Source organism: Blennius ocellaris, assembly GCF_963422515.1.
Source record: "Blennius ocellaris genome assembly, chromosome: 7".
NCBI classification, from domain to species: Eukaryota; Metazoa; Chordata; class Actinopteri; order Blenniiformes; family Blenniidae; genus Blennius; species Blennius ocellaris.
Window position 1 is genome coordinate 4,514,384 of NC_137656.1, and position 22,547 is coordinate 4,536,930.

Sequence of the window (22,547 nt, forward strand, 5' to 3'; positions counted from 1 at the left end):
TACATAAAAAAACCCCCCCGCAATATTTGCGTGTAACATATCGCCAGTTAATTTACTTTTAATGGAAGTAGAAGTAATTTATTAACCCTGCCACATTTTGATTGAAAAATGTAGCAGAGAAGAAACATTATGATAGAATATCCTAATATTAACTGCAAGGAATCCTGGGAAAGTCCACTATGACTGTGACCTAGAATGACTTTATGATGATTAGGAATTTTGGAGGTAATCCAACTTTAAATCAGGAGATATCATGGCGAGTGTTTGGTCATATTCCAACTTTCAATTGTTTTTTTTTTTTATTTTGAAATGACACATCAGACCTTGCTGGCACTTTGTGAGTGACAAGATAAAGTAGTCTACTATCAATCTGACACGGAATGGTTTTATTATAACAGAGAATTTCCTTTTAATCTCAGACTGACGTTAAATGGAATTGAGTCCACATGTTCTAATTCAGATGGCCTTTATTGTGATATGCCAAAACAGAAAGTGGTGGTACTTGGTGAGTGTCATCCTGGAATTTCCTTTTAATATCGGTCTCAAATTAGAGGGAAAGAATCGTTTCCGTTGCTTTAACAGAGGGGTATTATTTTGATATGTCACATCCTCAACTGGTCTACTATAACATGTCGATCTGAAGTGAAATGGGTTTATGGAAACAGAGGAATTTAATTTGATATTAATCTGAATTAGGCCACGCATATTGTTGGATTTTTTTTATTTGAAAGACCTCATCAGATTCGGAAGACGTTTATTGGATTATAGTAACATGTATACACGATTGACTGAAACTGAAGGTTTTTTTTTGCTTCTGCGGACAGTACGTTTATATCATTGTTTGATTCCTACTGGCTATTTAAGTAATGTAAATAAATAACGCACTAATTCATTAGCTTTGTTGTTGCCTATTATTATTAGCAGTATTATCAATTTGCGTTTTATTAACTGACAGCTCTCATTCGCTGGAACGTGGCTTTTATTTTGAAATCAGTTTGAGTATGGGCGCACAGCTAAACAGAGCGGCGGCTGGCGAGGCTGTGTTTTCCGGCGGAGGTATTGACGTTTCGGATGATGCCAGCCTGTCAAACGTCTGTTTGCGTGTGTGTAAGGAGTGGCGCCACTGTTTACTGTTTTTTTTTTTTTCTTTTCTTGTTTTGTAAGCAGCTGACAGCGGAGGGAGGGAGGACTAATAATCCGACAGCAGTGAGCATCACAGGGCGGCGCCAGAGACACGGAGCCGCCCGGCGGTTGTCGCGCGGTGCGTCGCGTGCGCGTCTCTCAGTGCGTCTCAGTGCGCAGCCGCTTATTAAAACCTTCGTCTCTTCTCCAGAGGCTTCATATCGCAGCCATGAGCGGACGTGTGGGAGACCTGAGCGCCAAACAGGCGGAGGCTCTGGAGCAGGTAAAACATCCAGCGTGTGTTTTCCATTGTGCCGCAGTGTGCGAGTGTGTGTGTGTGTGTGTGTGTGTGTGTGTGTGTGTGTGTGAGAGAGCTTTATCTCTCTCAAACAGTTCCTGTTTGAGCTGCAGGCTCGAAACGCTCAAATAATATATTCAAAACGCACATATATATATAAGAATATATATGAATTAAGGATCCCGTCACTGTTTGTTATGATTTTAATTTAAAATAGCGTTGAAGGTTGGATTAATAATTATGTAACGTAAAATAGTTGTCATTCTCAATTCCAGAAAAGTTGTGGAAAAGAAACAAAAAAATCAGTCGTCAGACAGTCAAAGAAAAAAAACAACCCAAACATATCAAGTGTTCACATCTCCATATTCAATGGATTGTGTTTTTATTTTTTAATTAACATCGCACCAGTTACAAAAGCACAGTTGGGACAGTAATTATGTAATGCTGAGAAAATATAATACAAGTCGCTCCAGGTGTCAGTTTCAGGGACCTACAATGGTTTTTACTTTCAGAGTTAAAGCCTGTAACTAACACCCATAAGCTGGATCCATTGCGAGTGGTATTACCAAGGAAGACAATATTGTATCTTATTATTTACCCCTGCTCGAAACACCACCGTTCATCCTCTGAATACGTTTCAGCCTCTGACATGATCTTAACAGCATGTGGGGGATTAATACAGTCGTTAAGCAGTAGTTACGCTAACCAGGGGGGTATAGACCTTAAATAATGTAATGAAAATATACAATTTTATCTAGTAATTACAATATCAACATTTAAACAAGTGAACTGATTAAAAAGTATTGTGGTATTGAGATTATTGATGATTTGGTATCAGTTGGCATGTCACTAGTTTAAATCCTTTACTTTAAGGTGATCATTTCTGCTTTATTTGGTTTTTCAAAGACATTTAGTCGATTTGATTTATCTTCTGGTGATGTATATTTGGACACTCTTTAAGGTTAGAGATGCCATTTTTGAAAGCATGAATCAGCATTTCGAACATAGAAACATAAAAAGAAAGAAAGAAACATTCAGGTGAATAAAACAAAAACAAAATCAACAACAAAATCCACTTCATAAAGGTTAAAAAAGGGTGTTCCAGCTATCTACAGTATAAAAACATGGATTTGAGGTCAATATAACAAGGTCAAATAAGACTAATATTTCTGCAAAAAAAAAAGAAGAGGATTTCACATTTAACTTTTAATAAACAAGACTGAAAACTAGTATCGGTTGATAGTTATCATCAATGCATCAGGCAGCTCTTTGCTTATAGGAAATCATTTAACTCTTCAGAAAAACAACATCCTGAACTCAGTTCATTGATTCATCTACGGGCACTCAACCAGCGAAGGAAAAGCAAAACAACAACATTTAACAGAAATCCCACTGACTTCTCTGAGTCTGAGTTCATTCAAGATGGCTTGAGGTGAAATAAATCAATGTTGAGGTCTGACGAATTAATGGAAGTGATTCCTGTTATATCATTTGTGCTCAAAACAAGAGCTTGTTACCAGGACACAGTTAATGGATGGATGGATGGATACCATCCGGGAATTTCTATTTTTTCACCATGAAGATGCTAAACCACAATAGCTTCCAGATTTAAAAAACAATACTTTATTTTTGTTTGTAAATTTGCAATTATTTATTTTCATTACCATTGTATTGCTTCTACTTTTCATAGTAATTATGTGTGTGATATATATATATATATGAATTCAATTATTAAATTCTTTTTTGGGGATTGTAGTTGTAAACAAATTTAGACTATCGGCCAAACAAAATTAGAAATGTCAATAGATTTGGATTTTTTTCCCACATTCTTTAATTTGTCTTGTTTTTTTAATGAGAAAAACAATCAATGAATCAATGTAATAAATTATTTCAAAAACACTTTGGAGCCTTAATGCTTGTGACTCCACATTTATTCAGACATTATCGGTCACAAGTTTCAGAGCCGTTTTCCTCCTCCAGGCTGTGACCGTGATAATTCAGTTCCAGATTCCCTGAACGTCACGCAGCTCTTCTTCTCTTCTTCCTTTGACTGTAGTTCCGAGCAAGGATCCAAGATATCCTTTCTCAACTTCCTGCCCAGCATGACCACTTCCTGTTGCGATGGCTCCGAGGTGAGTTGAAACCTGCTGGCTCCTCAGTGGTCAAACCCTACACTGCAGAACCCGCCCCCCCCCCCCCCCTCTGTATTCAATATATCTGTTGTTGCAATCGTGCAAGAAGCAGAAGCTCCAGTGGTTTATTACGTGAAGGAAGTTGGCTCAACACAGGCAGTTGAGAAAGACGCTCAAACTGAGACCAGAACGAGCGTGAACGAGGGTGAACGAGGGTGAACCCAGCGTCAGCTGAACCCAGATCTAAAACCATAGGGCTGTTTCTAACTTTTCGGAGTAATCGATTCCCAGAGTCTGGTTTTCTTCGATTATTTTAGTTGCCGTGTGCTCGGGGGGGAAATGGGAAGCGGTGATTATAACCGCGCCTCGTTCTGATTGGCCCCGCAGCAGAGTCTAGCGCCCTGCGTATCGGGCTAATCCAGAGGTAATCGCATTAAAGGTGCACTACGACGGCAGCAGACCGTCTGCTGCTATGTTTGTTCCCTCCAGGGTTAAATGTGGCTCTTTTCTTCTCGCAGTGCTTTGGTGGGGACTTTGTTCCACATAACGAGGCTTTGCTAAACGGCCGTGGCGCTTGTGAAACGCTGGCTTTGCCTCTCAGAAGGTTTGAGTGTCACGACTCCGGGAGTTGATAATGAAGCTCTGTCTCGGCCACGTGGGCTCTGAAGGACTCCGTTTATGTCACTCAAAGTATGAATGTACAGACGATTTCCATTCATCCGGCGTGAATGGACTCCGTACAACCGCGCTGTACAATTAGCACTAATGAGGGATATGAGTTTATTTTAGTTTTTGGACACGTAAACAAGCGGACCTCGAGGAACAATGTGTCCCATCTGGGGGCGTTCAACATGGTGGTCAGATTTCCATTCGTAGAAACGGAGATGGGCGTTCTTCTGGGAGTTGTTGTTGGCTCGAGGTTCTTTAATCAATACAACCTTCAGAGCTGTTAAACATGCACTTGGTTTTGTGCTGCGCAGCTACAGCCGGTGTCATATAGAATTTTGACCCCATGGAAAAGTGACCCCCGGGTCACTGTATGGAAAAAAATCACCCACCCCATAGAATTCTGACCGCTAATATGAAACTTTAGCTTTTGTTGAATAAGAACGTTCTAATGTAGATAGTTAATATGAATATTACTTGTTACATGTTATAAGCCACTGCTTTTGTGTATTATTTAATTTTTCCTTTCATATAAACACTTTCAAAACAAGGCAATACTAAATCCTGTCACATGCACAGAAATTAAGTTTGTGACACGACGACACAAATTGCTGCAAAGCTGTTAATCTTTCTTTGCTTAGAGTTGCAGGGTTCTCGAGCCAATCCCAGCGAGGTTTGACCAGAGAGAGAGAGAGAGAGAGAGAGAGAGAGAGAGAGAGAGAGAGAGAGAGAGAGAGAACCTGTTCACTATGAGGCGAGAGCATTAACCACTGCGCCACCACGCGGCCCAAAATCTCTATAATAATAATAGTAATATTTTTCAAAGTGACATAACAGATGATAAGAGCCACTGGATGAGGCTCTTGGTCTGATGCCTGTATTGGAGCATGTTGTACTCAACATTTTGCATCACAGAGACATAAATCTTTGTCGGCTTCCTCTTTTCACTGAAACTAATATGTGCAGTGGTTCACGAGACGAGTGTCTTTGGAAAGTCTCGACCGCACGCGTTTTGATTTCTGCTTTTGATATTGCAGTGACTCAACGGTGCCGTGACTGTCGCCTCCCTTCCCTCATGACGTTTTTCAGGTTTTATTTCAAGTGACTCAGCTAAACTGCAGTCAGGGTGATTATTAGGCGGCTTTGTCCCTCGGCGCAGCGTCCCTCCTAAACCAGCGCGGAGATACGTGAAGCGAGTTTCAGCTAATGCGATGCGTTGATGAGCTTAATCATAAGCCTTCTGACAGCTGACGATACTTATTATGAACGATATCTCCATGTCAGGAAGTGGCAGGAGGAGCAGCAGACAGACTCACTATCCTCTAATGGGGTTACTCCAGGGGGAAAAAAAGCCAATCTCAGCATGCTCTGTCGGGCTGGCCAGTTTTGATCAAACACCTAAAATTGCACATAAATAATAAAGGATTTGCTGTTAAATTGATTTTCTTAACTAAACTCTGCAATATCTTGAATTTTCCTTTAATATGGGCCATAAATAAAATGTTACCTTAATCATTTTGGAAGCTTGGGTAACTCCTTTACACTGAGTTCTGAGTTAATGTGTCAGATTAGAGCATTCACTACAGTGCTGTACTAAGTAGTGGAGCTAATCTCCTCAGCAGGAGTATTACACTGTTCATTCTGTTCACCTTCAGTCATTCTGACACACTGCTCCGATGCAGGATGCCTCATTTCCTTGTATTTTAGCTTTTTTTTGGTCTAATCTTTGTGTCATTATGTTTTTATTGCCCTGGTTAAAAAAAGTGCTGCTTAAAGGGAAACTATTATTAATATCTGTTGAGTTCTTCTTACACTCTAAAACTTCCTCTTATTACCCCCTTGAAGGAGAAACTTCTTGACTTCCTGTCACTTTAATACAGTCATTAAAATCAAAGTACGACACTGAAATCTGAGCTAAGAAATCATCGATCCGGCAGTAAAAGAAATCTACTTTACAGCTGGCCAAGGGGCCTCGGCATCAAATCCAAACCGTCATTGTGAAGTTGTGAAAACATTGAGCGCCGCAGGAAAAAGTGTCAGGGTGTAGGGTGAGGTCCACTTTAAGAGTGGGCGGGCCATAGGTCTGGGCTGTCCAGCATCTCACCTGTGGCCACTTTTCTGTTATCACCCTGCCCTATATATGTCCTGTCTGTGTGTTTGTTCAGCGTCGGGTTGTTTATTATCGATGTCCCGTCCGTCCGGTCCAGTGTTAAGTCGTCCATGTCTCGTCCGGTCTGTCCAGGGCATTGGAGTCCAGTCTGCTGTGCTCCTCATGTCAAGGAGCAACCGGCGGTTCATCTGTCTGTGCTGTCATCAAATAAAAGACTTGTTTGAACGCAGCCTGCCTCCAGAGTCCTGCACTTGGGTCCTGTCCGTATCCGTGACAAAAAGTGTGACCTGAAAAGAAACAGGCTTTCTCTACTCATCATCAACAAGAAGAAATCCCCGTAACAGAGATAATTACAGGGTTTTCTGCAGATTTAGTCAGAAAGAGAACAAAGTTGAGTCATTTGCTGCTTGATTGGATGCAAACAGAAAATTAAAGTTGCATGTGGATAATATTTTCCTGACATTGTCAAAAGAATCACAAAAAAATTAATAAATAAATCAAATGGAGCTGCATGTGTCACCTTAACTGGAATGAATCCAACATCAATCCCAGAAGGCTGGCTTTAAACTGGTTGGTCAGTTTACAAGAACCCTGTCAGTCAACAGTGACGAGCTCATTGACATGAAGCACCAATTATGCTGGTAATTTCACATCGGCATCATTGTCTCATTGCCCGAAGTTGATGGTCTCAGTTAGAAATCGGTGACGGGCTTTGGTTGCTCATTTCAGAGCAGATCTGTTGTGCAGCTCACGCTGTTTCCGTGTAAATGGACGTTTTCATAATGTTTCCGTGTGAACGGGAAACTTTTCCGAAACAAAAACGCAAAAATGATGCGTTCTCACTTGAACTGTCCTGTAAACTTTTGTTCAAACAAAGATGAATAAATGAGGTTTGCCGTCTTGAATAATTACATATTTCCTTTTTTTTCAGCGCGAAACTTCAATATCCAGAAGGCCGAGGCCATGCTGCGGAAGGTATGTGGATGACCTCTCATATAGCCTGATTGTTTAGCACTCTTTGCAGCAATAAAGCACAATCCAAACATTCTGAACCAAAGGGCAAAGTACAACCTTCTGCAGTGGATGACTGATAACCCGGTGGAGGTGAACTCAGGCTCCGGCACAAGGAGGGCTCCACATTAGAGAGGAGCCATGCTGGCAGTCGTGAGTTATCGCAGCAGCCTGCACAGATAAGATGATGAGAGGTAGATTAAGTGGATGAAATAGGTACTTTGGATAAGATAAGACCATTTAGTTACCTAATTTCAGGTTGATTGTCGTTCACTCGGGGGCGGAAGAATCAAAATCCAAAATTAGAATTACTTCTCTTCCTCATAAAAAAAAAAATATATAAAAATACAACCCTGTGTGTCACCAGTTATTTGAAGATGTGTTGTTGCAGAGTTTCTGCCATTTCTTTGTAAAAGGACATTTTACAAAACGTTGCAGTGTAAACGCAAAACTTTTCTGAAACAAAAAAAATTTAATTGCAAAAACGATGCATTTTCATGTAAACGGGGCCTAAAACATGCAGGACAGAGAATCTCCAGCAGCAGACTGAACATTTCTCCCGCAGACACTAAGAGATGTTTATGGTTCAAACAGTTAATCTGAAGGGGGACACGCCCGGCAAACATTAAATTGGTAGGATCAGTGTAAATCCTGTGAGGCCTTTTGAGAGGATGTGCTGGAACTTGATCATTAAGATCCTTGTACGTGAGCGGAGGATCTTTTTAATATTCGCAGGAAGCCAATGAATACAGCCTGGGAAGAGCAGGTTCCTGTCAGTGCTCTTGCACCGGCATTTTTTAAATCCACCGGAAACATTCCATAAATTACTGAGACATCAAGGCGATGTAAAATCGCTGTCGTCCAGTCTATAAACATGCTTATATTTTCCAGCGACACCATGAGCCAAAGTTTAACTTTATGGCACAGGTGGAAGGAGGCAGTCCAGAGTTCATGAGTGCAGCACGTCCAAGCACTTCCTCCCTCTGTGGCCGGGCTGCTTGTGGCCGTGGTCATGTATTTGCATGCATGCGTGCACTAAAGTTGTGTACACAACAGCACAGTGATCGTGGTGCCCGCCGAAATGCCATATTGCGTCTAGAACCTCCTGAGCCAGTCAAATCACTGTCTGAGACCCGTCGTTTCACAATCAAAAGGTTAGACAGTTCAAACTGATAATGAATGTGATCTTCTCTCGCAGCATTTGGAGTTCAGGAAACACATGAAAGTGGACACGATCATCACTGAGTGGCGTCCACCAGAGGTAAAGTTGTGCATCCTATTCTCCCGTGGCCTCAGTTTGCCTCCCTTGGGACCCTTTTAACAGAATCCATTTATGGTGATCAATCAAGATTGTCCTTGGTCTAAACTTACATGCTTATTTTTTTTAAACATGAAAAATACAATCCAAGTAAAGTAAATTTTGGCGTTTTTCCTGTGTTAACTGGAGTGTGTGTTTGCTGGATTGTTTGTAGTCTATCTACCACAAATACAGTAATATCCTCCGCCTCTTTGCTTATCCTCATTGTGTCTGTCTGTGGCGCTTAAGAACACTGACAACTTATGGGTATTGTAGTATTTTGTGTTTTGAATGCAACGCAGTAAAGATAAGATTGTTTTTTTGTTGTGTGGATGAATTTAAAAAGATGGAGGTGGGGGGGGGTCAAAATGTCTTGTATTATGAACAAATATTTTTGACTTCAATACGAGATGTATTTGTGAAAAGGTAGAACGTCCCTTTTTTAAAAATTCTTAATGTCACAGATTCAGTTAAGTTAAATTTAACGTCAGCTGCTTTCTTCACAAGCTCTCCGGCGCGCATCTCACACATCGATAAAAAAAAAAAAACCCGTTTGCAGGTGATAGAGAAGTACCTGTCAGGGGGGATGTGCGGTTACGACCGCGAGGGCAGCCCCGTCTGGTACGACGTGATCGGACCCGTCGACCCCAAGGGGCTCTTCCTGTCTGCCTCCAAGCAGGACTTCATCAAGTCCAAGATCAGAGACTGCGAGATGCTGCAGCAGGAATGCAACCTGCAGTCCGAGAGAGTAAGAGCACCTGGAGCAGACATGTTGTACTTTGAAAGAGTCATTTATTCACCAACGATAACGAAAAACGATGAACAGAATGTGAGAAAATCAGAGTTTTCCTTGCAGAACGTGTAGATTGAGATGACCTTTATTATGATTGTGCTCAGACGTGCCGACTGTGCAGATTTAGATTGTGTGTTCAAACCGGAGTCCTGAGCAAAGAGCTAAACGGATACAGCGAGAGAGGTCATAAAAACATCACTAGCTTTGACTTCCACCTCAAATCTTGACGATATTCCGGCATAGGTTGAGTTGATGGAGCCTCGGGGACACTGGGTTGTTTGTTCAAAATAAGGCAAGAACACATAAAAAAAAAGTAGATGCGTTTCTGTAAGGAACAACCTGGACGATAATCAAATCAAATCAAATCGCTCTCTCTCAGTGTTTTTGTTGCATTGTGTATTTGGTTGACCCAATAAACTATTTCTACTAGTACGACTACTATTTGAACCTGGTGAGGTAACAGTTGTAAACCGTTGCACCGACTGGGTGAGGCTCAGGGAGAGGAAGTGAGGGCGTCGAGCGATGGAGACCCAACACAGTTAACGATGTGTAGAATTGTAAATGTATAGTTATTCCCCTAACTGGCTTAATATTGGCGTGTGATCGCAAACCAGTATGATTTGTGATTCCTTTCTTTCAGCTGGGGAGGAACGTGGAGTCCATCACTATGATCTACGACGTCGAAGGCCTCGGTCTGAAACACTTATGGAAGCCGGCTATAGAAACATACGGGGAGGTACAGTCTCGCCCACACATAACCTGAAAACATCAACCTCCAACTACTGAAGGGCGACAAAGACTAAAATGTAAAAAAAAAATGTCTTATGTGTGGTTTTCTTACATTAGATCCTCCAGATGTTTGAAGATAACTACCCAGAAGGGCTCAAGAGACTGTTTGTTATTAAAGGTAAAATCCTCCAAATATATATATATAAAAAAAAAAAAAACGAAATGGGATGAGAGGTTCTCATGTTGAACGATTGTTTCTGCAGCTCCCAAACTTTTCCCCGTGGCCTTCAACCTGGTGAAGCACTTCCTGAGCGAGAACACGCGACAGAAAATCCTCATCCTCGGAGGTAAGACGCTCCGGACATCCGGCGTCCCGTTGGCGAGCCAGTAAACGCTGACTGCTCATTTTGTGTCTCCGCAGCCAACTGGCAGGAGGTGTTAATGAAGTACATCGACCAGGAGGAGCTGCCCATGATGTACGGCGGGAAGCTGACGGATCCTGACGGAGACCCTCGCTGTCGGACCAGGGTGAGTCTCAGATACCAGGTCCCTCTGGATCTGTTTTTTTTTTTTTTTTTTTTTTTTTTTACAAAAGTTGGCTGATGAGTTGGAGAAGATGAGTTTCCATCCAGTAGTTTGGGGCTTTTAGACTCAAACCTGAAGATGAATTCCTCAAAACGTGGACTTTTAGAAGTTCATAAGTCAATTAGATTGAAATATCCAGTAATGTTCTATATCAGGGGTGTTAAGCACATATTAGTTCGGGGGCCACAATTTCATCCTGAGTGGGCTTTTGTAAAAAAATCAAATTCAAAGTTTTTATGTTGAGTTTATGTGATGAAAAATAAAACTATTACTAATCAAAATGACTAGTCTCAACATTAAGCCAATTTTAATGAAACCTTCTGATGCAAAATACAGTGAAATGTCTAAAAAGCTTCTCCTTTAATCACAATTTGCTTGTGGGCTTTATGTGTGACGCCCCTGCTCTATAGAGTCACTCTGCAGCTGTCATCACAGTTACAACTATAGTTTTGCCTTTAAAAAAAAAAATTCTATTAAATTCAGTACTTTCATTATATTCCATTCTACATTTCAACAAGCCCTCCCTCCCCCTGATTTTCCGTGCTGACGCACTTTCCCAAAGCTCTCTGCCGCCCTCCAGGGGAGCGGAGGTCAACCACCTCACGTTTTATAAACGCAGCACAATTGTGTTCCAAGTTTATGAAGCGGAGGAGTCACTGCAGTGTCCAGTCTGTCCTCAGACGTTTAACGTTTGACTAGTTTTGCTGGTTAGTTTTCACCGTCGTTGCTGCTTCTGCTGCTTACCTTGTTGACCTGAGGACAGTGGAGACACTTTAGTGATTCACAACACTTTGTTGTATAAAGTTGATTTGTTTGAATCTGTAATCATACATACATATGTTTTTCCTAATTCCGGTAATTTGATGCAAATGTTCCGATTACAACAATTTTTGGTGGTGGATTTTTATGTGTTCATGTGGTGAAATGAGTCTGAATCCAACTACAGCCTGTACATTTAAATAAAAAGCAGGATAACTACGACTATCATTTCAAAGGAGTTTGGACGACGTGCAAAATGTTGGTGAGAAAAGGTGCAACGATTAATCAGAATATTTTGTGACATATGTAATATAAAAGTTGGACTAAGTGGTAAAACGGGTCAACAACACGAGACCTCACAGTTTCTTGGATGTTAACACATATAGCAGATATTCACTATTCTGAAATGTAAACTTTCCCATTTCATAAATTCTATAATTTCAGCAAAGAGTTCTTGATGCTTAAAATCAGTCACGGACATAATTCTGTCCACTTCTGTGCATAAGTAATGACGTGCAGTAAGTTTCATGGCAGATGAGTCACATTTACAATTCTATTCCCTCAATAAAAGACTGTAAATGTGCCTTTTGCCAGCTTCACTGACTTTCACATAACAGTCAAATACAAACAAGTAAAAGTTCATATTGGATGAAGAAGAATTTGTGTTGGCTCAGAGAAACAGCCATGTGTGCTGCAAATTTAGTGCCATTGTGGCTTTTCTCTGTGTTTTATCTACATTAACTCATATGAAAGTCAGAAAAGTATTATATGTGTGATGAGGTTTCAGTTTTCAAAATACATGAATTATATTGAAAGGGCAGTTTTAAAAATCCAGGTTACATAATGGGGTCTTTATAAAATAGTACATTTCTGAATTAAATTATTATTATTTTTTTAATGGTATGGATCTTTGATTATATACTCACGAAAAAAACAAATAAATGAATTACGTAATTCAGACTTGAAGAAGCTGTGTGATCAACACTGCCCTCTGTGGTGAGAGAGAGGTACTGTCAAAAGCAAAAAAAAGTGTGAAAACCAAAAAAATGGTCCTGTTAAAATGGATGGGGGCACAAACATAATGTCATCAGAAATGATCTCGATTGTGTTCTATTTCTCGAATCATCCGAAATTTATCTCGAAAAAGCACAAAAATAAGCAAAACACTCGTGGGCTTCTCACCGCTGCTCCTTCACGTTGACACGTCGTCCCAGCCCTCGTTTGGAACTGAGGTTGTGTGGAGTGCGGACGCACACGTAGTTGCCGTTAGTCTCTTGGCTTTGCTTCGATGAAACGCTCATCGAGGAGCTCATCTGCACATTTTGCACTTTGATGAGTTCTGCTGCTCTGCCGCGTCCCTCGCCGTGTCAGCGACGCCGTTCCACATCAACGAGCCTGGATCCGATCGCTGCAGGTCAATGGGCGAGCAAAAGGGGGGGCGACTCGGTCAATACTGCGGAAAGTCATCGAGCAGCCACGCAACCAACTGTTGTGGGAAATTCAGTGACGTGAAACGTAGAAGGAAATAATACAGAATATTTATCTACAGTACAGTACGTGCAGTGCAGCAAATTGAATGCAGCAGGAAAACATCTGAAACAAGTTAAGCGTGTAACAAAACTTCATAAACATGTTTGTGATTCACCATTAATATAAATATATTTTAAGAGCTGATTTCAAGTTTAGTTACTCTTAAATTAGAGCTGCACAAAATTGTTTAATCATGTAATTTTCAATAATGTTGAATATTCTGACACTTGTGTCAATGATGCTACTGTTTTTGAACATGAACACATATATATATATATATATATATATATATATATATGCAATTTGTTGTTAATGTTTGTGCTTCTGACTCAATCAAGGCTATCAATCAATTACATTTTAAAGTAATTATTCACACAAGCCTTGTGAATTAAATATAGTTCAATATACTTTTCTGTCATGTTTAAATGCAGAGCACGAATTCATGGTGTAGAAACCTAATTTTTCATTGGTCAGTCAGTCTTTCGCCATTATATATCTTGAAAATAGTAGTTATGCAATATATTATGCAGCCATAATTTAAATTTCTATGTCAGAGGCTGAAAAAAGATGCACTCCAGCCGTACAAGAGCCACTATTACACCCTCTGTTGTTTAGATTTATGCACTCTCAACCTCTCTAACTGAGGAATTGCTAATTTCAAAATCTCTCCGTTCACAATATTGTCACGTTTGAGTCAGAACAAAGCAACTGTGTCAAAAAGTTACAGCGTGAAATGTGTGTAGAAACAAAACTTGCAATAATTTTGTCAATTTATTTGTAGTGAAGCCAATAAATTGCCAAGATATATGAGGCGGCGTCTTAATAGGACTGCATTGCTTCGGATTTTCTGCAGCTTGCTTGTCAAAGACGGACATAATGGATGTGAGACTCGTCATATTCATTCACTGACAATAGAAACTATGCGGCGGGTAAAATGTTCTTCCAAGATGAAAATAAGAGAATTAAGACTTAAGACAAAACAAAACACACTAAGTAATGAAAAACCTGTGTTAACCACTAGAAGCTCCTCCCTGCTGCGTCCCTCCATAGTTTCTCTCACAGCAGCTTCAGTTTCCGACGGCAGCAGCTTCATTAGTCGCTCATGTGCCGACGGTTCAGTAGTTTAGAAAACTGACCTGTGCTTGTCACTGTTTCTATAGATTAATAATTGGGCCGAAGACAAATGAGGATCAGGACGAGAGAAATTCTTTTTTGTCTGCGTTCAACATCCAAGAAATTGAGACGTTGGGCCCCAAAGTGTCTCTCTTCCTTCTGGAGCCGCGTCTGTATTGTGTCATTGTGGTTAGAGGTCAAGGCCGGGGTCTGCAACATGTGGCTCTTTAGCTTCCCTGCACTGGATCCCTGAAGGAGTTCACAGAGTTCTATGTCAATTAACATTTTTATCTTCTTATTATTTTACTTCCTCAGCTGACTTTTTATCAAAGTGACTCAATCTCCTGGTAAAAAATGACAAAAGGAAGTGTTAAGATTTGTAAAAATGGCTAAAATGGAAAAAAAAAAAACATTTTAAAAAAACTGCTAAAATGTGAGTTGTAGCGAAAATGACTAAATCATCTTAAAAAAAACAAAACGACAAAAAAAGGCACTAAAACAAAATTAAATGATTAAAAAATAGGTTGACCATGAAATCCCGTTTCATGTCACCTTATAATTTTCATTATGTACTTTTGTTTACATTTTCCACTTAATATTTACATATTTATACCACGTCTACAATTTCTCCACTTTTTATATCGATCTACAAAGTGAGCAGCTCGACGTGACAATAAAGCTCTTCTAACCTCTAAATAAAACGAAACGAAGGAAGTCAAAACAACAGAAATGTCTCAAATATATAAAATAACCAAAGCAGGAGAAACCAAAGTAAAATGGCTAAAACGTGTTAAGTCACTGAAAACGTGTTAAACGTGTCACTTGCTAAAGGTTGCAGACCCCCGGGCTGGATTCATGTGATTCTGTCGCTGTGAGACGTTTACTCAGCATTAGATAGAAAAATACAGCTCCGTCAGTAATGGACAGTCTTTTTTAGGACTTATTATGTTGAAGGTTTTTCTGTTTTCTGACATGTTTTGGTTTTCTGGATGTTCTTATTAAATGTGATGAAAAACTTTAGTCATATTATTTTTTAATACAACAGAAACACAAAGTGGTTCGTACAATAGTATTGCAACACACACACACACACACACACACACACACACACACACACACACACACACACACACACACACACACACACACACACACACACACACACACACACACACACACACACACACACACACGCACGCACACATGAATGAGGACTAAAAAATTAGGAAACACTATAAGCTCAAAATAGAAAATAATTTTAAATAAGTTATTTTAAAACAATTTAATAAATTGTAAATAAAAGATGAGGAGTTTATTAAAAAATTTAGATAACTACCCAATAACAATCTATTAAAATATTAATATCAATTTAAAACCTTTGTAAAAAGCAACCACACATCTACATTAACCAAATGTTGATTTACTATTAATGAATTTTTATTTGTTTCAGGTCTCTGAGGAAAGTTTTTTTTTTTTTTAAGAGACGAAAGCTGAAACAAATGGAAGGAATTGTTCACCTAAATGCACCTTAGAAAACAAATTGTTCAACTACAAACATAAATTCAAATCCACTTCAGATCTGCCTGCATGTTAAAGAAGGTTTCTAAATTGCTCCTTGTTCATAATCCAGTCTTGATATTGTTCTATAGTCTATCGTCTTAACGTTTCCATGAAGAAGATTCTACCAGGATGTTTCTTTCACCTATAATTTCTCACAAATGCTTTCTTGCAATATATTCATCAGATATTTGTCATTCTGTTTGACAACTCCTTCAAGGATTTGACATTGATATATGTGGAACCAAACAACACAGTTTCACCTGCATATGTGAAACTGTGAAACAACATAATAAAAAAACGACAGTTTCCAAACTTCTGAATGAAAGAGAGTAGAAAGAAAAATACATTTGTTTAAAATAATCATTAAAAACAAACAGAATGACTATAAAGTCTGAGGCCTGCACAACCACTATAAACTATATTACTTCATTTCTTTGTATTTAAATAATATATGCAAGTAAAACATCTTTAAAAATGAGCACAGATTGCCTTTTAGAATAAATAACAAGGCTTTAATAATATCTAAGCTGGGGTTTTTATTAAACTTTAAAATGAATAGTATTACATATTGTATCAAATAAGAACACAAGGTTTGTACAACAAGAAACGTCGCCCTCTGCTGGTGTGATCCGGTACTGCACTGATTTCATTCGATTGGAATAAACTTAAATTTAAAGAATGTCCCTCCGGTATTAATTAAATTAAAAAGATTATAAACACTGATGTAGAACATGTTGAAGCTTTCCTTTCTTTTTTTAAGAGGGGAAAAAAATGCCAGACAGCACAGTAAGTGTCTCTCCCTTCACCTCCTCAGAGTTTCCCCTCCCCTCAAAGTGTCCCGTCACGTTGTGACCGTCTGTCTCCCCGCCGCAGATCAACCACGTGGGCCCGGTTCCCCCGTCCTACTACGTGCGGGACCACGTGAATGTGGACTATGAGCAGTGCTTGACGGTCAGCAGAGGTTCCTCGCAGCAGCTGGACTTTGAGATCCTGTTTCCGGGCTGCGTCCTGAGGTCAGCACTTCAACTCGCCGAGACGGTTTACCTCCGTGAGCGCACGACCACCACTGTTGTGATTTCCCACCGAATCACATTTATCTGGAGCCGCAAAAACATGTTCAACCTGCAAAATGAGGCGAACGCAGCTTCTGAGGTTTCATGGAAACGGTGGTTTTGAAAAATATGTCGTGTTGCATTTATGAGGTTTAGGATAGTGAACATTTCTTTACAGTTTCAGCTATTTTGTACCTAATTTTAGTGGTTCCATCCTTCATTTGTAGCAATGTACGCATAATATAATATGATATAATATAATAAATATAATATAATATAATATAACAGAGCTGCAGCCTTGTTTTACTACTTTAAGTTACATGTTGTACCAAAAGTACTTGTGGCTGTTTTTTTGTTTTGTCTTTTTTTACAATTCTGTTTATTGAATTTTTACATATAATGAACAAACAGTAACCCCCCCCCCCACATACCTCCTCCAAGTCAAAAAAAATTGTCGCGAAAGACAAAATAAGTAGTCACCACAATAAAAGCTTAAATGTATAAAATAAAAGATAAATTACACAATGCTCAATCCACAGGGATATGACATGCTGTGCTATCAACATATAATAAAAATGGTTTCCAGGTCTTTTCAAATTTACTACCGGTACCAGACAGAGTCACCCTGATTTTCTCATGGTTGTTTTTATAATTACCCGAAGGTGGAAATGAGCGCAGTTCGTTACCTCGTTCAGGATTCACGTGTTGTTTTTCCGGCCCGTCAGGTGGCAGTTTGCCAGCCAGGGCGCCGACATCGGTTTCGGGGTGTTTGTGAAGGCCAAGAAGGGCGAGTGGAAGAAGGCGGCTCAGATGGAGGAGGTGGTGCCGAGTCAGCGCTACAACGCCCACCTGGTGCCCGAAGACGGATCCCTGACCTGCGAACGGCCGGGAGTCTGTGAGTTCTGCAGACGAACCATCATATAACTTTGTTCGCGGACATCTCTATCGATGTAATTCGGCTCAACGGGCCTCACAATTCAAGTACAACATTTATAGTCCATCGGGGAAAAGACTTGAAGCGTAATAGAAATATGCAGAATTATATCACCGTAATGCGTTGCGGATATAAAACGCAGACTTTGATACATGAAATGGTGAAAACAGTTCAACAGGGTGCAAATCTATAAATAAGAAGGTTTGACAGTTTGATCCTTTTCAGCACTTTACACCTGAATTCACTTCCCTGGTTTGTGACAAGAACAGATTCAGATGGAATCTGAATAAACTAATAAACTAAACTAAACTAGTAAAGTAGCAGTAGATGATCTTCAAGTGCCGTTTGGAACATCACGTACAAAGGTCATATTATTTTTATATGTTTTTGAAAGAATACTGAATAACGTCATTACATTATTTTCACAAAATATATGTAATTTATTTATATTTTAATAACATAATTAGGCTTAATTTAATAGTTCAAACATGTTTAAGTTATTTGATTATGAACTAAATGGAAGGACTGGTTTTTTTTTTTATTATTTATGGAGAAGCGGTGGGTTTAATAACTTCTACTTCTTCCTTCAGAAATGGAAACACGTGATAATGTTCTGCCGTTATTTACCCAGATTGTTTGGGCGCGACATCGTTTGGTTGACCTGCGTTTAAGCGACCATTTGATTTTTGTTCGTGATCGATATGGAAAATTAAAGCCAATAGTGGCGCCGACAGTGAAAACCTTCTTTCTCTGTCCGTCCTCCTCAGACGTGCTGCGATTCGACAACACCTACAGCATCTTCCAGGCCAAGCGGATCAGCTTCAGCGTGGAGGTGCTGCTCCCCGACCGCCTGCAGCCCGCGCAGGCCAACGGTACCGCCGCCGGCCCGGCCGCAGCGCGGGCGGACGACAGCGGCGGCGGCGGCGGCCAGTCGTAGCACAGCTCTGGTCCGTGCAGTTTAAACAGGAAGCTGCCGCCGTCGACAGTGTTACGTCTGAAACTGGAGTCTGTTTGAAAACCTTCCTCCCTCAAAGGCTTTCCGGCTCATCTTTTATTGATTCCCGCGTGTTTTTTTTCTTCTCCTCCAAACAGTATTTCCTCAAAACAGGAATCAAGCAGACTGAAGAAGTGAGTGAGTGACGTTTCAACATGCAGTGTGAGAACGAACTGTCAGTCAAACACTGGTGTGGAAACCGGGAGGAGGACGGAGGGACGTCATCGTCCCACTTAGATATAAAAGCAGAGAAAAAAATATTTATTTTTTGAAAGATTTAATCGTAAAAGATCTAAAGTAAAAATTAAAAGTTAACCAAATGTGTATTTTACTGGTTTGTAAGTCTGAGATTAAAAGATGTTATTTAGAAAATCTAAAGCAAGTGCAGTTTTAAACCCTCCGTCACATTATTGCAAATTGTTTTGTGACCTAATTTCAGCATCAACCCACTAATATAGAAAACGAATATTATTTGGGAAATAGATTTTGTGTTTTGTTTTATTTTCGAAGTTAAAAGAGTACATTTAATGGAAGTACGCCACAACTCTTACCCACAATAGCAGGAAAATATATAATAATAATAAGAATAGTAATAATCCCAGGCTTGGATTACATGATTTTTTAATCTGATGTATAATAATCTGTTTGCAGGTGAGGACAGTGTGATGTAGCTTTATTTAGTATTATGAGTAATCGTATCAGGAGGGGTGATGCAAAGTTGTAAATGGATTAAGAGAAGAGCAGACAAACTGATGAAGGGAAAAATAAAATAATCTCAAAACAATAAATCAGGTTTGGCTGACGACAGTCAGAGGAGGGAAGATTCTCCTTGTATTTGTCATGAAGTATATTACAGAGTCTTATTGTCTGAATCAGCTCGTCTGCAACCTGGAGTCACTTTCAATAGAACTCTTCACGCTCGGCTAAAAAGGAACAACTAAAACGGGTAAAATGGGGGTAAAATAGCTGAAACCACAAGAAATGGTGCAAAAACTTAATTTTGCCCCAGAAGGTTTCATTAAAATTGGCTTCATGTTAGGATTGTAGTCATTTTCTCTCGTAATTGATTTTGTTTTAAATCACGTACACTCTACCCCACAACAGGTCGTCTTCCAGTCTATTAAAAGATATATTATGGTCTCTATATGTATATAAAACTCTCATCCAAAAGTAAAACTTGCACTATTTACTTTTTTATTACTCACATCGCTCATAGTTATTTGCACACCAAGTGCCAAATTCCCGTTTCCTGTGGAATTTCACAATTCAAGATTTTATTGTTATTAACCAGTGAAACTTTAAAAAGTTATGTTTGTATTGTGGGATTAAATTAGACATTCCTGGCATAGAAAGTGCCTTGTTTTTTTTTTTTTTTTTTTTTTAAAGGATTACCAACTAATTGAACCCCATTGAACTCTGTGTTTCCATATCTCACTGCAGCTGAAAGGAAAGAAAGGACAGAGGTTGAATCCGCATCTTGTTTACATTTTCCTTTAGCGTGGTTGAGGTTTCCATCTGTGGCTGCGGCGGGTCACTTTGCTCGCAGACGATGGTTTCCAGAAAACGTTAACTGGATCTTTTATTGATAGTATTTATTTCAGATTATCCTCTTGTTCTTTGCATTTTTAGGTTGCATCAACTTTTGGTTTTTTTTTCTACAGCGACCAATATTGTACTAAGGGTCAATAATCTTGGCTATTTTTAAAATCAGAGTAAATGATATAACTTGCCAATAGTGGAATAAAATTTTTTATTTTGGTTATTACATTCTCAGATTTCAAAATGGGATAATTGTGCCAATAATGTAATAATACATAAATGAAATAGATTTATTTTTTTTATCATGCAGTTTTCTGATCAACAATAGTTAAAGTGGATGGCACTGTTGTATGTTAGCTCAATTATGGTTAAACAAGTTTATTATTCTCTGACATTATTGGCATGATTAGTTTTATTACCATTAAAATTGCCAAAATTATTACTTTATTTGCAGGTGTTTCCTTTTAATCTAATTACAAATAGCTAAATGTCTTCCCAACAACAGAATTTCTGTTTCAGCCTTTAGTATGTTGTTTTTGCATTATTTTCAACTAAACACCGTTTCTCATATGCAAGCGTGTAATTACTTTAATCGCAATGTTCATCTATGTACATTTCCTAAAGAATGATGTTGAAATGGGTATTTTGCATACTTACAATCCACTATTCTACCTCACACAGTTAATGGTGGCGAAAACCTGTTTATTTGGATCAGCTCGTAGCTTTAATGAGAACTTCCTGGTATATGTCGCTGATCAGAAAAAGTTTATTTTTAGACCGTGTGTAAAAAAAAACAAACAAAAAAACAGTTTATCCAAAAATGTGTATGCAGCCGTCATTTTAGTCACGAAAGCTCAAATCTGACTTGATTTAAGTGAGTTTATCCATCTTATCCCCTGAAAATCACCCTAAAAAATTGTGTTTTCATTCAGGCTTTTTTTCCCTAAGAATTCCAAGATTAAAATCAGAATTGGGACATTTTACTTGGGGAAAAAAGACAAAGAAAAGTTTAAAATCTGAAGAAAAAAAAAATCAAAAATCAGTGTAGTTCAAATTAAAGCCTTTTATCGGGGTAGTCCCAATCATCTTCTGTAATAAAAGGATGAATTTGTTTTAACAAAGTATTTTAGTAGTATAAGGCAAGTTATTCATTCTTATTTTTCACAATAAACTCATATAGCCAGGATGTTTTTTTTTTGTGTTTTTATTTTAAAATCTCACCAGACAATTGTCCGAATGTACGTTGTTGATTATAGTCTGATGGAGCTGTGGCTTTGAATATATATTTATATATAGTCTGTAACAGAGAGTAACCCCTCCCTCGTCATTCACACAGTATGGACGGTGATAACTGTACTAATGTTTCAGTTTTCCTGCATGTGTGCCGACCAAACCGAATAAATAAATCTAATTTTGCAAAAATACACAACGGAATGTTTTCTTTTACACAAACACACTTGTTTCATGGTGAAACGGTGAATCCATCCATCCAGCCTTTTTGTAATACCACTTTACCCAGGAGATTGCTTCAGGTGTTCTGGAGCTAGTTTTAGTGATCTGGCTCAGATCATGGAATATTACAACATTTATATTGTGTATTGTTCAATGCATGCATACATCTGTGGCTTCATTACATAAAAACAGCATGCAAAAGTGGCCCAACATGAAAACGTCATAGTTTTCAGCCCAATAACGAGCCTTTCATTGCAAGCAGGTGTGCAGCAACTGGGAGAGGGCTACAGCATGCAGGACTCCGGCCCTCCAGGACCGTGTTTTGGGCACCACTGTGCAAAACTTTCTTCACTTTTGGGGAGTGTGTTTCCACGGCACCGGTGTGCGGATGCACAGTGTTCCGCGAATATTTTATACCGAGGTGGAAAGATTCTTTCACGGTCACTATTCCATCCTGCACAGCCTGTTACTGCGCATGCGCACCCATCCCCCCCCTCCCTCCAACTCTACCTAGTTGTAAACAAATATGGCTGCCCTGTAGTGGCATGACTCGCGGTCCGTATTCTAGTTTTATCGTAGATTTTAGTGGTTTTATAGTTGAGACTCACCCCTGGTAGCATCCGATGCGTTTCGAGTCCATGCGGATGTCGGGTGCTCTCCATTTTCTTCACGTTCACGTTGGATCCGCGGGCGCGTTCTTCTCTGCCCACGTCTGTGTGGCCTCATTACAATATCAAGCAGCAGCGCCCCTGGTGGCCCGGCATACTAACTGCAGCGTTGACCCTGTCCGCTGCTGCAGTGTAAACACACTTTTTAAAAAAAACGGATTTGGTGTTGTCACGTGAAAGGTCGTTTAAACAGGGCGTCAGTG

At 39.4% G+C, this 22,547-nt stretch overlaps 1 protein-coding gene across 1 annotated transcript; it reads left to right on the forward strand.

Annotated features, from left to right (window-relative positions):
- Positions 1-1,351: 1,351 nt before the first annotated feature.
- On the forward strand, positions 1,352-18,628 carry LOC308132757 (SEC14-like protein 2; the record flags this gene model as incomplete). Its single annotated transcript, XM_080499939.1, has 12 exons — positions 1,352-1,405; positions 3,477-3,552; positions 7,260-7,303; positions 8,538-8,600; positions 9,196-9,384; positions 10,070-10,165; positions 10,276-10,336; positions 10,422-10,505; positions 10,580-10,686; positions 16,579-16,718; positions 17,483-17,652; positions 18,459-18,628. The coding sequence occupies 12 exons, from the start codon at positions 1,352-1,354 to the stop codon at positions 18,626-18,628; spliced, it is 1,254 nt and encodes a 417-aa protein (XP_080356065.1).
- Between the last annotated feature and the right edge of the window lie 3,919 nt (positions 18,629-22,547).